The 15,749-nt window shown below is 42.1% G+C and overlaps 1 protein-coding gene across 4 annotated transcripts in view; it reads right to left on the bottom strand.

Annotated features, from left to right (window-relative positions):
- Positions 1-15,749, bottom strand: part of SENP2 (SUMO specific peptidase 2) — a 102,547-nt gene that overhangs the window by 19,877 nt on the left and 66,921 nt on the right. For all 4 annotated transcript variants that reach the window (XM_058662185.1, XM_058662184.1, XM_004577726.4 and 1 more), the window contains 4 exons: positions 14,748-14,814; positions 12,237-12,327; positions 4,479-4,647; positions 3,084-3,187 (listed from right to left, as the gene is read on the bottom strand). In XM_058662185.1, the coding sequence (XP_058518168.1) occupies positions 3,084-3,187; positions 4,479-4,647; positions 12,237-12,327; positions 14,748-14,814 (431 nt within the window). The remainder of the gene's footprint in view (positions 1-3,083; positions 3,188-4,478; positions 4,648-12,236; positions 12,328-14,747; positions 14,815-15,749) is intronic.

Raw genomic sequence — 15,749 nt, 5'->3', positions numbered from 1 at the left:
TGGCTTCGGAACAGCTTAGCTCCAGCCATTGCAGCAACTTGAGGATTGAACCAGTGGATGTAAGATGTTTATCTCTGCATCTCCTTCTCTCTGCAAATCTGATCTGAGCTTCCAATAAACATAAACAAGTATAAAAAAAAGACCAACAGGCAGCAGTGGCTAGCACTGTAGCGTACTTGGCTAAACAACCATTTGTGAGGTCAACATTTCATTTCAGAAGGGCAGTTAAAGCCCACATACCTCAGGTTCAGATCCAGCTTCCAGCCAATATGCCTAGAAAGGCAGTGTTAGGCCCCGCCATCTTTTTGTGAGACCAGGATGGGGCTTCTGGATCCTGGTTTCGGCCTGGACTACACCAGGTTATTGCAGCCATTTTGGAAGGAAAGAGGAAGCAAGAGGAAGATGTCTGACTCTTCTTGCCACTCTGCTTTTCAAATAAACAGATACATAAATGTTTGTATAAATAATTTTTTTAAGATTTGTTTATTTCTATTGGAAAGGCAGATATAAAGAGAGGAGGAGAAACAGAGAAAAAGATCTTCCATTCATTGACTCCCCAAGCGGCCACAATAGTCGGAGCTAAGCCAAACTGAAGCCAAGAGCCCACAACCTCTTCCAGATCTCTCTAAGGCCTTGGACCGTCCTCGACTGCTCTCCAAGGGCACAAGCAGAGAGCTGGATGGGAAGTGGGGACGTCAGTTCATGTCCTGGAACATCCAGCCCGAGCAAAGCAAGGACAATAGCTGCTGGATTACAGCTACAGGCCCATAAATAAAATTTTTCAAGGCAGAAATTTTCAGGCCCAACGTGGTAGCCTAGTGGCTACCATCCTTACCTTACAGCAGCTTGGATCCCAGATAGAGGCAAGTTCTAATCCCGGCAGCACTGTTTCCCAATTAGGTCCCTGCCTGTGGCCTGGGAAAGCAGTCGAGGACAGCCCAATGCTTTGGGACCGTGCACCCGCGTGAGAGGCCAGGAGGAGGTTCCTGACACCTGCATTCGGATCGGTGCATCTCCGCTTGTTACGGTCACTTTGGGAGTGAATCAACAGAAGGAAGATCTTCCTCTCTGTCTCTCTTCCTTTCTATCTGACTTTCCAATAAAAATAAACAAATTTCTCAAAAAAAGGAAAAAAAAATCTAAAATTTTCACAAGTAAAACAATGGGTATCTGACCTAGCTGTTTGACAATGGCTGGTATGGGTATGCCCCAGCTCCATTCCTGATTCCAGCTGTTTGCTAATGTGCAGCCTGAGTAGGTTCAGGTGATGCCACTTGTGTGGGAAACCAGGACTCAGTCCCAGCTCATGCCTTCAAGCACCACCCCAGAACACTGTAAGCATGTGAGGAGCAAACTAGGAAATGGGTGAACACTCCCTCTGCCCCTCAAATAACTTATGGCTTTCCAATTTTAAGATTATGAAAATACTTAAGAGGATTATGCAAATATGACAAAACCAATAGTTCAACAAGCATACTGTGTTTAACGATGACTCAAAATAGAGAAAACACCAACTTCATGACTAGAGAAATTTTTCAAACATTTACAACCAAAGTTAAAATCCCCAAATGACTTTTTATTTCTGCATTAAACAAACTGGACAGTCATGTGAAAGTCATTTTTACTTGTTGTCACATACTTTCGGGGATCCTTTTGTATTCTCTTTTCACTCATTAGGGCTTCCAGGTATACCTTTATCCTGAACTCACATATACTAGCACCACTTATAGGTAAATATAAGGCCAAACAACACCTGTTTTGCCACTCTCATCTACTTGATCAACTCATTCCATAATCTGATCAGCAAACTATCTTTTTTTTTAAAAATAATTTATTTTTACTGAAAAGGCAGATATACAGAGAAGAAGAGAGACAGAGAGGAAGATCTTCCATTCAATGTTTCACTCCCCAAGAGCCGCAATAGCTGGAGATCAGCTGATCCAAAGCGGGGAGCCAGGAGGTTCCTCCAGGTCTCCCACATGGGTACTGAGTGTCAAAGCTTTGGGCCGTCCTCGACTGCTTTCCCAGGCCACAAGCAGGGAACTGGATGGGAAGTGGAGCTGCTGGGATTAGAACCGGTGCCCATATGGGATCCAGGCATGTTCAAGGCGAGGACTTCAGCCGTTAAGCTATCGTGCTGGGCCCAGCAAGCAATTTTATAAAGAAAATCTTTTCTTTCTAAAAATATTTACGTATTATTGGAAAGGCAATCTACAGAGATAAAGAGGGACAAGAGAAAGATCTTTCATCTGCTAGTTCACTGCCCCCCCGCAAATGGTCGCAATGGTTGGAAGTGGGTTGATCCAAAGGACCTTCTGTCAGGTGTCCCAGGTGGCTGCAGGTTCCCAAGACTTTAGGCCATCCTCCTCCACTTTCCAAGGCCACAAGCAGGGAGTTGGATGGGAAATGGAGCAGCTGGAATACAAACCAGGGCCCATACTGGATGCTGGTACTTAAAAGCTGGAACTTGAGCATGATACACCATGGTGCCAGCCCTAACAAAATTCTTACAACACCAAATGACTTTGTTCTTGTCTCTAGATTAGAGGTTTTCAATTATACTAAATAGTAATCCCTCAAATTCTACAGGCTATCTGTCTATCACAAGGTAGAAATAAGGTCAGAGGAAAGAGGAGAACAAAGATTGAGAGATTCCCAAAAGTAAAAAGAGAAAGAAAGAAGGCAAAGCAGGAAGAAATGGTGAGATTAGCCAGAGATCAAAAGGGTGGGGGAAACAAAAGTGGAAAGTGAGAAACAGAAATTGTGGAAAATGTGTATTTTGGGGAGGCTGAAAATACTCTCTGTATCCCCCATGAAACCTACTACAACCAATGATCCACTTTTCCATGTCAAAATTTCCAGTTCACCTGAAGAGAGGATTCCAAAGCAAACAAGCAATCCATCTTATGAAAACAAATGTTCTCCATAACCCCTACTCAGTGCAATGTCAGCAAACATAGGATTACAGGAATACTTTACTCACTGTTCACACCTTTACTCTCAACAAGTTCTTTCAATCCAATCTTTTTCTAAAAAAGAAAAAGATATCGAAGAAAGTATTTATCTTATTTGCTTATTTTTACCTGTAATGATTTGAAGTTACAGAAGGGACAGAATTTCCATGACCACTTTCTTTAAGTCGTTCTAGCAGCCTTTGATACTTCTCTTTTTCTTCTTTCTGAACACCCTAAAAACATCACAGCATGTTAAATCAACACTAGCACATAAAGTTTCAATTAGGTCACAAACAGACGTAAGAGGTCAAGTGCATATTATTTAACAGCATAACATGTAGTCAGGGTTTATACTATTTTTTTTAAAAAAAAGATTTATTTATTTTATTGGAAAGGCAGATATACAGAGAGGAGAAGAGACAGAGAGAAAGATCTTCCATCCGATGTTTCACTCCCCAAGTGAGCCACAACGGGCCGGTGCTGTGCCGATCTGAAGCCAGGAATCAGGAACCTCTTCCGGGTCTCCCACACGGGTGCAGGGTCCCAATGCATTGGGCCGTCCTCGACTGCTTTCCCAGGCTACAAGCAGGGAGCTGGATAGGAAGTGGAGCTGCCGGGATTAGAACCGGCGCCCATATGGGATCCCGGGGCTTTCAAGGCGAGGACTTTAGCCGCTAGGCCATGCCGCCGGGCCCTATATACTATTTTTTTTATAAGCTGGCATAACTGCAAAAGCATTATTTAAAAAAATTATCTATTATTTATTGGAAAGTAAAATATACGTAGAAGAGAAACAGAGAGGAAGATCTTCCGTCTGCTGATTCACTCCCCAAGCAGCCACAATGAACAGAGCTGTGCCAATCCGAAGCCAAGAGATCAGAGCCTCTTCTGGGTCTCCCATGCAGGTGCAGGGTCCCAAGGCTTTCAGCCATCCTGAACTGCTTTCCCAGGCCACAAGCAAGAAGTGAGCTTGATGGGAAGTGTGGCAAGAAGACTCAAGGAATAAAGATTTGACTCTCTTAAATGAGATATTGAATATAAGATTGAACATCTACAGATGATATATTTTGGGAATATTCTTATTTGGGTTCATATCCCAGCTGGTCCACATCCCATCTTGCTCCCTGCTTGTGGCGTAGCAAAGGAGTCAAGAATGGCCTAAAGCCTTGGGACCCTGCACCCATATGGGAGACCTAGAAGTTGCTGGCTCCTGGCTTCAGATCAGATCAATTCTAGGTGACAGGGCAACTTGGGGAGTAAATCAATCTCCCTAATAGTGACACAACTGCATACACAAATGGAGTAAACTCTACATGTATGACATATCTTTTAGAAGGAAAGATAGTTAGTAGCAGCTATTTCCTAAGTCAAACAGGATGATGAGAGCCAGACACAGAAGAGATGAGACCATGTTTTCACAGTGTACCCATTTGTATCTTTTGACTATCATAATATACATTAATCACTCCCTAAAAAAATCCACAAAATGTATTTCTAAAAATAAATTGGATTCATACGGCTTACCTCCTCCACAGTGCAATGAGGACGTCTCAAACCTTTGGCAACCTCTTCAGAAATTGTCTCCGTTATAGCCTGTTCCTGAGGTTTCCACATTAAGGAATCTTCTGGATTGCCTTTGCTATGGCGACGGACACCTGGTCTTCTGTTATACCCTTCCGAGTTCAAAGTAAAACTGGGTAAATAGAAGACCAAAAATGAATTATCAAATAGCTTAGACGGTTAGAACTCAAGCTACTACAGTACCCTTTGACCATTTATAAAGGTTAAATCTATGCCTAGAGAAGCAGGGCATTCAAATTCTAGATTTCGATCCCCTGTCAAACGTATTCCCCACACCTGGTATGGTACCACTGGAATTAATTATTCATGTGATTACTTATTAATGTCTATATCCCACATCAAACTACTATATTACAGCATGATGGTTAAGTCAAAAGATACTGAATAACTACTGCTGAAAGCTAAACTGAATTTACTAAAAATGTCAAAGTCATGGAAGCTACGACTCAACTGCTCCTGGTAACAGATCTGCCTCACTTGCCATTACAAACAATGTCAGATGACAGAAAGACTGTAAGACCACTTCTAGTATTTTGTTTCTTTCTTTTTTTTTAAAGATTTATTTATTTTCATTGCAAAAGCATATGGACAGAAAGGAAGAGCTTCCATCCACTGGTGGAATCCTGAAATGACCATAACATCCAGGACTGAGCCAATGTGAAGTGAGAAGCCAGAAGCTTCTTCCAGGTCTCTAATATGGCTGCAAGGTCCCAAGGCTTTGGTCCATCCTCTACTGCTTTCCCAGACCACAGGCAGGGAGCTGGATGGGAAGTGGAGCAGTCAGAACACAAATCAGTGTCCATATGGGATCCTGGTGCATGCAAGGTAAAAGACTAGGCTACAGGGTCAGGATCGAAAATTAAAGTATTAATGTCATTAAAGATAAACAATGACAGAGATTTTCAAGATTAAAACAGATTAGAGGGCCCGGAGTAGCAGCCTAGCAGCTGAAGTCCTCGCCTTGAATGTGCTGGGATCCCATAGGGGCACCAGTTCTAATCCCGCCAGTCCTGCTTCCCATCTAGCTCCCTGTTTGTAGTCTGGGAAAGCAGTCGACACAGTTCACAGTCTTGGGACCCTGGTTCCGCATGGGAGACCTAGAAGAAACTCCTGGCTCCTGGCTTCAGATCAGCTCAGTTCCAGCTGCTATGGCCACTTGAGCAGTGATTCATCACACAGAAGATCTTCCTCTCTGTTTCTCCTTCTCTCTGTATATTTAACTTTCAAATAAAAATAAATCTTAAAAAAACAAAACAAAAAAAAAAAAAGATTAGAGACAAGCCAATGAAATGCAATAACATGCCCACACTGTATCTGGACCAGGAGGTAATAAAGAGGAAAAAATAGAGAAATTCAGTAAGATGTGTAGTGACAGGTACGTGGCACAGTGCATCGAGTTATCATACAGGAGTATCTGGTGTAAGTGCTGACAATTCTGTGCTGTTCCACTCTCCCGCTGAAGAGCTCATGAGGCATAAGCTCATGCTGGTCCAAGTGCTAGGGTTCACCACAGTTTCTGGCTGCTGGGCTCAGCCTCGTCCACCCCAAGCAGATAGAGGAATTTAGGGAGTAAACAAGTAGATGAAAGATCTCCTTTCTGTCTCATCCCTTTTCCTGGTCTGTTCTCTCTCTTAATTAAACCTTTCTTTTTTTTAATTAAAAAAAAAAAAACTACCCCAGTAGATCAAATAAGAGTATTACATGAATGTCTAATTTCTGATTTTGGTACAATATTTTATGTAACTTAAATATTCTCATTAAAAAAAAATATTTCTTTTTATTGGAAACGCAGATTTGCAGAGAAAAGGAGATACAGAAAGGAAGATGATCTATTCATTAGTTCACTAACCCAAATGGCCGCAATAGCCAGAGCTAAGGTGATCTATAGCCAAGAGCCAGGACCTTCTTCCAGGTCTCCCACGCAGGTACAGGGTCCCAAGGCTCTGAGCCATCCTTGACTGCTTTTCCAGGTATTAAGCAGGGAGCTGGATGGGAAGTAGAGCAGCCAGGACATGAACTGACACCCATATGGGATCCCATTACACGCAAGGCAAGGATTTAGTCACTAAGACACCGCACAGGGTCCATATATTCTGATCCTTCTATTTTTTTTAAAGATCTTCCATCTAGCGGTTCTCTTCCCAAGTTGTCACAACAGCTGTAGCTGAGCCCATCCAAAGCTAGGACCCAGGAGGTTCCTCTGGATCTCCCATAATGGTGCAGGATTCCAAGGTTTTGGTCCATCCTCACCTGCTTACCCAGGCCACAAGCAGGGAGCTGGAAGGGAAGTAGAGCAGCCAGATATGAACCACAGCACATATGGGATCCTAGGTGTGCAAGGCAAGGACTTTAGCCACTAAGCTACTGCATCCAGTCCCACATATTCTCATTTGTAAGAAATAAAGAAACTCAGGAATGCTGCAAGACTTAGTTGGCTGGTCTTCTGCCCCTAGGAACCAGTTCATGTTCCAATTACTCCACTGCCCATTCACCTCCCTGATTATGGCCTGTGAAAAAACAGGGCAGGATGGGACCTTGCAACTGCGTAGAGGACCCAGAAGCAGCTCCTGCTCCTGGCTCCAGATCAGCTCAGTTCCAGCCATTGCAGCCACTTGGGGAGTGAACCAGCAGATAGAATATCTTCCTCTTTCTTTCCATCTCTCTGTAAATTTTCCTTTCCAGTAAAAATAAATAAATCTTTTAAAAGAGAAAAAGGAATCAAACAAACTCATGTAGAGTCAAAAATTTACTCTTGAATGGTTCAGCGAAAAAATACACTATCTTTGCTTGACAGAGAACAATAAAGCAAATGCAGTAAAATGGTAACAATTAGTGAACCTAGGTCAAGATTTTTCACTTAAGAGTTGCAAATATATAAAGTAGGGGCCAGCTTTGTGGTTAACAAGCTGCTGCGTGGGAAACCAGCAACCCATATGGCCAATGATGTCCTAGCCCAGGCCAGCGACTGTGGCCTTTGGGGAGTGAAACAGTGGATGGGAGAGTTCTCTGCCACTCCATCTTTCTCTTTACCTTTGCCTTATGTATTTAAACATAAATGAACCTTAAAAAAAAAAAATTACACAGAGGAAAAAAAAAAATTACAAGACTGGAAGAGACAGATCTATTATTGCTGAAAACATCAAAAAGTAAAAAGATCAGAAATTCTTTTAAAACACTTTAAGTGAGGGCCCGGCGGTGTGGCCTAGTGGCTAAAGTCCTCGCCTTCAACGCCCCAGGATCCCATATGGGCGCCGGTTCTAATCCCAGCAGCTCCACTTCCCATCCAGCTCCCTGCTTGTGGCCTGGGAAAGCAGTCCAGGACGGCCCAAAGCTTTGGGACACTGCACCCACGTGGGAGACCCAGAGGAGGTTCCTGGTTTCCGGCATCGGATCGGCGCGCACCGGCCCGTTGCGGCTCACTTGGGGAGTGAATCATCGGACGGAAGATCTTCCTCTCTGTCTCTCCTTCTCTCTGCATATCCAGCTTTCCAATAATAACAAAATCTTTCAAAAAAAAAAAAAACCACTTTAAGTCAATTTAATCTTACTGAAATTCCCGGAATACTATACCTAAAGAGGAAAATACACGTTCTTCAAATGAATGGGGAATAATATCGAAATAGATTATATTATAAGCCATAGAACAAAATTATTTGGAAACTTAATAACCTATCTTTAACCTTTTAACCAATCACCTATCAGGCTGCTGCTACAACAGTGGCATCCCACATGGGTAACCATGTGCGTCTGGGCTGCTCCACTTCCAATCCAGCTCCTTGCCAACGTCACCAGCAAAGCAGCAGAAGATGGCCTGACTGGCAGTGAATATCTGGGCAAATGGAGACTCTAAGGTGGACTATGTCAACCAGTGGATTCTGGAGAGATTTCATTGTGCTTGGAGTGGCAAGATTGGCAGTAATTCAGGACAGTTGAACTATCAAAACCTCTTGAGCAGGACCCTCAGAGCATGGTGTTAAGTGGCTGGACCCAGGGTGAAGTGGCATTGGGAGGCTGGGTGTGGATTCTTTCCTTATCTCCCCCTTCCCCCAAATACAGGAAGGGAAAAAAAATTAAAAAAAAAAAAAAAAGAGAGAGAGAATGTTGAAATGTTGATCTTACCCACCTTTCTGTAGTCCTTGACCCTTATCACTCTAATCAATTATATAAAAATCATCAAAAAAATAAAAACCAAACAAAGATGGTCCAACTGCTTGAGCTTCTGCCACCCATGTAGGTGATCAGCAGATGGAAGAACTTTCTTTTTCCCTCTCTCTGTAACACTTTTAAATAAGCAAATATTTAAAGAAACAATCATGGGCCCAGGGAAGAAGTCTAGCAGCTAGTCCTCACCTTGAACACGCTGCAACCCCATATGGGAGCCAGTTCTAATCCTAGCAGCTCCACTTCCCATCCAGCTCCCTGCTTCTGCACTTGGAAAGCAGTCAAGGATGGTCCAAACCTTGGGACCCTGCACCTGCGTGTAAGAACCCCAGAAGCAGCTCCTGACTCCTGGCTTTGGATCAGCTTAGCTCTGCCTGTTTCGGCCACCAGGCAATGAACCAGTGGATGATTATCTTGCTCTCTGTATCTCCTTCTCTCTGTTCATCTGTATTTCCAATAAAGATAAATAAATCTTGGGCCCGGCGCCGTGGCCTAGAGGCTAAAGTCCTCGTCCTGAACACGCTGGGATCCCACATGGGCACCAGTTCTAATCCCATCTGCTCCACGTTACATTCCATCCAATCTCCCTGCTTGTGGCCTGGGAAAGCAGTCAAGGATGGCACAATGCTTTGGGATCCTGCACGCGTGTGGGAGACCTGGAGGAAGTTCTTGGTTCCTGGCTCCAGATCGGCACAGCACCGGCCGTTGCGCTCACTTGGGGAGTGCATCATCGGACAGAAGATCTTCCTCTGTCTCTCCTCCTCTCTGTATATCTGACTTTGTAATAACAATAAATCTTTTAAAAATAAATACATAAATAAATCTTAAAAAATATTTATGCATCAAAGAGAAAGTAAAATGGAAATCAGAAAGCAAAAATGAAAACTCATATCTCAAAGTATGGGGAATTAAAAATTAAGCTAAAGCAATATTTATATAAAGAAACTGATAAAATACTTACAGACTAAGTCTACCTTTAACTACAACAAAGGTATCTTTCACAAAACTGTAACAAATCAAGTTTAACAATGGCATAATAATGTAACAAGCAGTATATATCCAAATTTATACAAAGCTAGTAAAAACATCCTTTACACAAATATCCTCTGGGTTGGTGCTGTGGCATAGCACATAAAGCTCGCTCTTGCACTGGCAGCATTCCACATGAATCCCAGTTCAAGTCCTATCTGCTCCACTTCTAACTCAGCTCCCTGCTAAAATACCTAGGAAAGCAACGCAGGATGGCCTAAGTGCTTGGGCTTCAGCAGCTACACCGAGACCTAGAAGTGCCTGATTCCTGGCTTCAGACCAGTCTGGTGTTGGCCAGCAGCCACTTGTGGAATGAGTCAGCAGGTAGAAGATCTCTTTGCATCTCTATAACTCTGTCTTTCAAATAAAAAAACAATAAATAGATCCTCTACCTCAAGTTTTACTTAGGTAAATGACTGAAATGACTGCCATTCGTATCAATTATTACTATATTTACAAAATGGTTATTTTCTCTCATAGATGGCATTTTACCATTTACCTCTCTACACTATATATTATTTATTACATATATAAATATATCTATAGTCCTATTCTTATTCTGACACATAAGTTATTCCCACTTTGACTTACCAACAGACCTTTTAAGTTTTCTCATACATTGGTATCATGTCAGTTTCTGAACATTCCTTTTCCTTTTTATTCTTGTAAACTTTATTTATTTGAAAAGCAGAGCAGAGGGAGACAGAGGGAGAGACCTTTTGTCTGCTGGCTGGTTAACTCACTAAACATCTACCATGGTCAGGACAGGGCCAGGCTGAAGCTGGGTGCCACAAACTCCATTCGGAGTCTCCGATGTGGGGGACCGGGGCCTAGAACCTGTGCCATCTCTGCTGCTTTCCAGGGCACAGTAACAGGAAGCCAGATGGGAAGTGAAATACTTGGGATACACACTGACACTCCGGTACATAATGCTATGACTCGGGACAGTTAACCCTGCGGGGCCACAGTGCCAGCTCTGAGCACTCCTTTACTTTCTGAGATGAGGTGTTCCATATTCATTTTGTACTTTTCCTCCTAGATTTACATTCAGTCATTCGTACACCTTCAGAGGACCCAGTCTTAAATATTTCAATCTTAAATGTAAGTGCCCAGCTGAGGATTACAAAGTATTTAAGAATCTAATTTTAAAAATGGAACTAGGAAAAGAAATGAGGGAAAGGGAAGACAACTGAAAGTAAACAAGACAAAGCAAGAAGAAATTTCACAATATTTTATAGACATAATAAACTATATCATCCTATAAGTTGCCTGAAAGAAAAAAAGCAATAATAAATTTTAGAAGATTTATTTATTTTTATTGGAAAAGCAGATCAAATTTATGGAGAAAAGAAGAGACAGAAACATCTTCCATCTGCTGGTTAACTCCCAAAATGGCCATAACAGCCAGAGCTGAACTGATCCAAAATCACAAGCCAGGAGCTTTCTCCAGGTCTCCCACATGGATACAGGATCGCCAGGCTTTCCCAGGGCACAAGCAGGGAGCTGGATGGGAAGTAGAGCAGCTGGGACACAAACTGGTGCCCATATGGGATCCCAGCGCCCACAAAGTGAGGATTTAGCCATTGAGCCATTGTGCTGAGCCCAAAAAACAATTAATTTTTAAGAGCAAGAAGGGAACCAGCATGGCACAGCAAGTTAAGCTATCACCAGCATCCCATACAGCAATGCACGTTCAGGTCCCAGATACTGGGGCTAGAACTGTGACACAGCAGGTAAGCCATGGCCTGAGATTGTGGCATCCCACATGGGAACAACAAGTCCAGGCTGCTCAACTTCAGATCTAGTTCCCTGCTAACACGCTTGGAAAAATAGGGGATGGTGGACTGAGTACTTGAGCCTGGATCCTCTACGTGGGAAAACCAGGAGGAGTTCCTGGCTCCTGGCTTCAACCTGATTCAGCAGAGACTGTTACAGCTTTGGGGAGTGAAACAGTGGATGAAAGCTTCTCCATTTCTCTCACTCTCTCCCCTCCTTTGATGTGCTGCAAATAAATCTTTTAAAAAAATAAACAAAATTCTAAAATATTTAAAAATAATAACAAAAGCAAGAATAACAGCACATGAGAAAATCTAAGAAAATTAAATCATTCTTTAAGATATAAAATTCAGGCAAATTCTAGAAATCCTAGAGTAAGAATATAAAAATAGGGAAGAAAACTTTGTTCAGCATAGGAGAAACCATCAAACTATATTTGTGATTTCCACATTCTTCCTGTCACATATTCTTTAAAAATTTAGAAGAAACTCAGTAAAAATTATTTTAAAGGAGGTTTTTACAATCAGATTATTCTGTGAGCATATAATTAGTAGAAAAGGTAACACATACCCAGGCTCCAGTCTCTCACTAACTTTACTAACTTCAGAAACTTACTACTCAGAAGTACTCACTTAACAAAATGACATAACAGAAGCAAAGTGAAAATGCTTCACAAGAGTAAGCACCTAGCAACTGCTACATTTCCACTTACAAAAGGCAGAATTTAACACCTACCCAAAGGAAGGCAGAACTCTGCGTGGCTGATCTCGGGTTACCGTCACTCTGATCTTTGGATAGTCACTTATTCCATTAGGAGATTTATTACCTATTTTAAAAACGCATTTACAATTGTAAAAAAAAAAAAAAAAACAACTGGTGAACAACCCTACATTCTGAAAGAAAATCCACGAATAATCTAAATTATAGAACTAAGTACCTTACATTGTAAAATTTTATTAATACACAACACAGAAGTCCAGCACAAATTCTGTAAGCATTAAAGAAGAGCAATTATCTGTTTGTCTTTGATCTAAGATAGGTAATAACAGAATTCAATAACAAGTTTTTTAAATTTTGCTTGGTGGTACTGACAAGAGACCATGAAGAACTCAAAAGTACAATTTCTCCATAACCTATTCCATCTGAGTAAATTTTTCAAATTATGTTTCCTCTTCAGAAGATAACCAGTCACACACATGTTACATGTCACCATACGCTTCCAGTAATTGTAAGCTATTGCTGCAAGTTAAGATAGTAAAATGTCATCAGCCACGTTCTCTACCAGGGGAACCACTGCAGGGCTTTGAAATACCCTGAGGAGTCAAGATTTTCATAGGTCAGTTGCCATAGAAATCTAAACTGACCTGAACTCAATGGTTTGCTAAATTTGACTTAGGGACAGGACATGATGGCTCAACTGGCTAAGCCTCTCCCTCAAGTGCCAAAATCTGATACAGGTGCAGGTTCTGGTCTCGGCTGCTCTACTTCCCTTCCAGCTCCTTGCTTGTGGCCTGGGAAAGCAGTCAAGGATGTCCCAAAGCCTTGGGACCCTGCACCTGCGTGGGAAACTTGAAAGAGGCTCCTGGCTCCTGGCTTCAGACCAGCTCAGCTCTGGCTTTTGTGGCCATTTGGGGAGTAAACCAGCAGACTGAAGATCTTTCTTTCTGTCTCTTCTCTCTGTAAACCTGCCTTTCCCACAAAAATAAATAAATCCTAAAAATCCTGACTTGTACCCATGTAAAGCTAGTCTTCATTTATCTCACCTCTGTGAATATTATTCAACTGCAGAAATATTCATGTTTGATTAGTTTTACTCTAGATTCCAATGGGCTTTCTAAATAATCTTCAAAATAGACATTTATATCAATTTGAAAATATCTGAATTCATAAACATATCTGATCTCCAAGGATTTAAGATAAAGGATGTTATACAAAACAACTGTCCTGGGGCTACCAACATGGAATAGAATGTTGGGCTTCCGCCTGAGGGGTCAGTATCTCCTAAGAGCACTGGTTCAAGTCCCCAGTGCTCTGCTTTCAAACCAGCTCTCTGTTGGTGACCTAGAACAGCAGCAGCAATAACCCAAGTGTGCTTGGGACTATACACCCAAGTGGGAGACCTAGAGAAAGCTCCAGGCTTAGGACCAGCCCACCTCCAGTCACTGTGACTATTTATGCAGTGAATCAGCAGACTGACAATCTATCCCTCTGTTTGTCCTCTTTCTGTAAAAAAAACAGAAAAGAAAGAGAGTGTGGAAGAAGGAGAGGAGGAAAGGGAAGGAAACAGGAAGAAGAGGGGAGAGAAGGGGGGATAGCAGGGAAGTGAGAAGACAGGAGATGAGAGAAAAAAGAAAAGAAAGAAATATGGACTTTATCCCAAGTCTTTGGAACTGGAGTACTACAGTATCAGGTACAAGGGTGTGGGTTTACTCTCCTTTGCTCCTTCCTCTGCCTCCTGAAGTACTTACCTAAAAAAGTTTAAGATCAACTGTAAGTCATTTATCATTGCCCAAGCTCCTTAGGATTTTTGAATCCTCTTTTCCCAACTATCTCCTTTTCCTCTCAAATGTTACTAACATAGCTGCATTACAGACATCACCAGCATTTCGCAGATTTCTGGTATCTTCTACGATTCTTCACCATAACATTTCGTACATTAAATACAATAAATTCAGTTTCAGGGTCTAAAGGTTCTAGGAGGGGAGTGCAGCTGCTCGCATACACTTGACCAAGGACAGTTCTCCTCTAACAGGGATGGTCATCCTCTAAGATCAAGAGCACAGCTTCAGCAGGCAAGCTCGTGGAGCGGTGAGGGAGGACGGGGACACCTGCCTAGCCAGCCTAACCCTGGAGATCAGTGGGTTGACAGATGTAACAGCCAGATCGCCCTCACATCCACAAAAGTCCTTACACTATAAAACTGTAAGAACTAGGAATCTGAGGCTGCTCCCATTATTCTGTTGATTCAGATAAATTAATACAACACCGAGAATAGTGAAAGCTGTCAGGAAATGTGTGTTTTTAAAGAATGAACCTTACTTAAGTCATTTAGAACATATATTTATAAATAGAACATGTAACAGTAAATTCAGAGAAAACAATCCTGAAGGAAAATTATTTGCTAAATTTAGAATGTTAGTATATATGCTTTCATTCTCATCCTGATCCAAATCAGTGCTTTTAAGTCTAAAAACTTAGAGGTAGACAGGTGGCAGAGGAACACATAAATATTTCTGACTATCTCACCAAGTTTCAGCATGTTGTTTGAGGATCCAGAACCTGTCAGTTCACAAGAAGAAGGCCTTGAGAATACCTGAAAAAAAAAATCAAGATCACTTACATGGCATCTAAATTTTACAATTTAAGTAAATTTCTAATATGAAAAAAACCATTGTATGGAATACTTCCTCAGGTAGTTCATGTAAAAGGTGCTCTCATTAAAACCAAAGATTTAAGCAAGTGTGGGCCCGGCGCGACAGCATAGTGGTTAAAGCCCTCGCCTTGGACGTGCCCCGGGATCCCATATGGGCACTGGTTCTGGTCCAGACAACCCCGCTTCCCATCCAGCTCCCTGCCTGTAGCCTGGGAAAGCAGTCCAGGAAGGCCCAAAGGCTTTGGGTCCCTGCACCCATGTGGGAGACCCAAAGGGGGCTCCTGGCTCCTGGCTCCTGATTGGCTCAGCTCCAGCCATTGCAGCCACTTGCAGACTGAACCATTGGTGGAGGATCTTCCTCTCTGTCTCTCCTCCTATGTCTGCCTTTCCATTAAATATAAATAAATTTTAAAAAAAAATTTAAGGAAGTGAGAGGGCTCTACTGGCTAATCCTCTACCTCCAAGTGCTGGCATCCCATATGGGCACCAATTTGTGTCCCAGCTGCTTCACTTCCTTTCCAGTTCCCTGCTTATGGCCTGGGAAAGCAGTAAACAACGGCTCAAAGTCTCGAGACCCCTGAACCCACATGGGAAGAAGCTCCTGTGTCCTGGCTTTGGATTGGTTCAGCTCCAACCATTCCAGTCACTTGAGGTGTAAGCCAGCAGTTGGAAGATCTGTCTCTCCTTCCCTCTTTAAACATACCTTTCCAATAAAAATAACTAAATTTTTAAAAATATATATAATAGTAATAATCCCAAATTCCTTCACATTAAAAATAATCCAAAGTTCCTTCACATTAAAAAATTTTTAACAGATGCAATAATATTAATGCAAATAATACAAAGTGCTGTTTTGAAAAAAATTATTTGAAAGG

This window comes from Ochotona princeps, chromosome 3 (assembly GCF_030435755.1).
Source record: "Ochotona princeps isolate mOchPri1 chromosome 3, mOchPri1.hap1, whole genome shotgun sequence".
NCBI classification, from domain to species: domain Eukaryota; kingdom Metazoa; phylum Chordata; class Mammalia; order Lagomorpha; family Ochotonidae; genus Ochotona; species Ochotona princeps.
The sequence above is the reverse complement of the archived record's forward strand: the minus strand, read 5'-3'. Positions and strand labels throughout refer to the sequence as shown.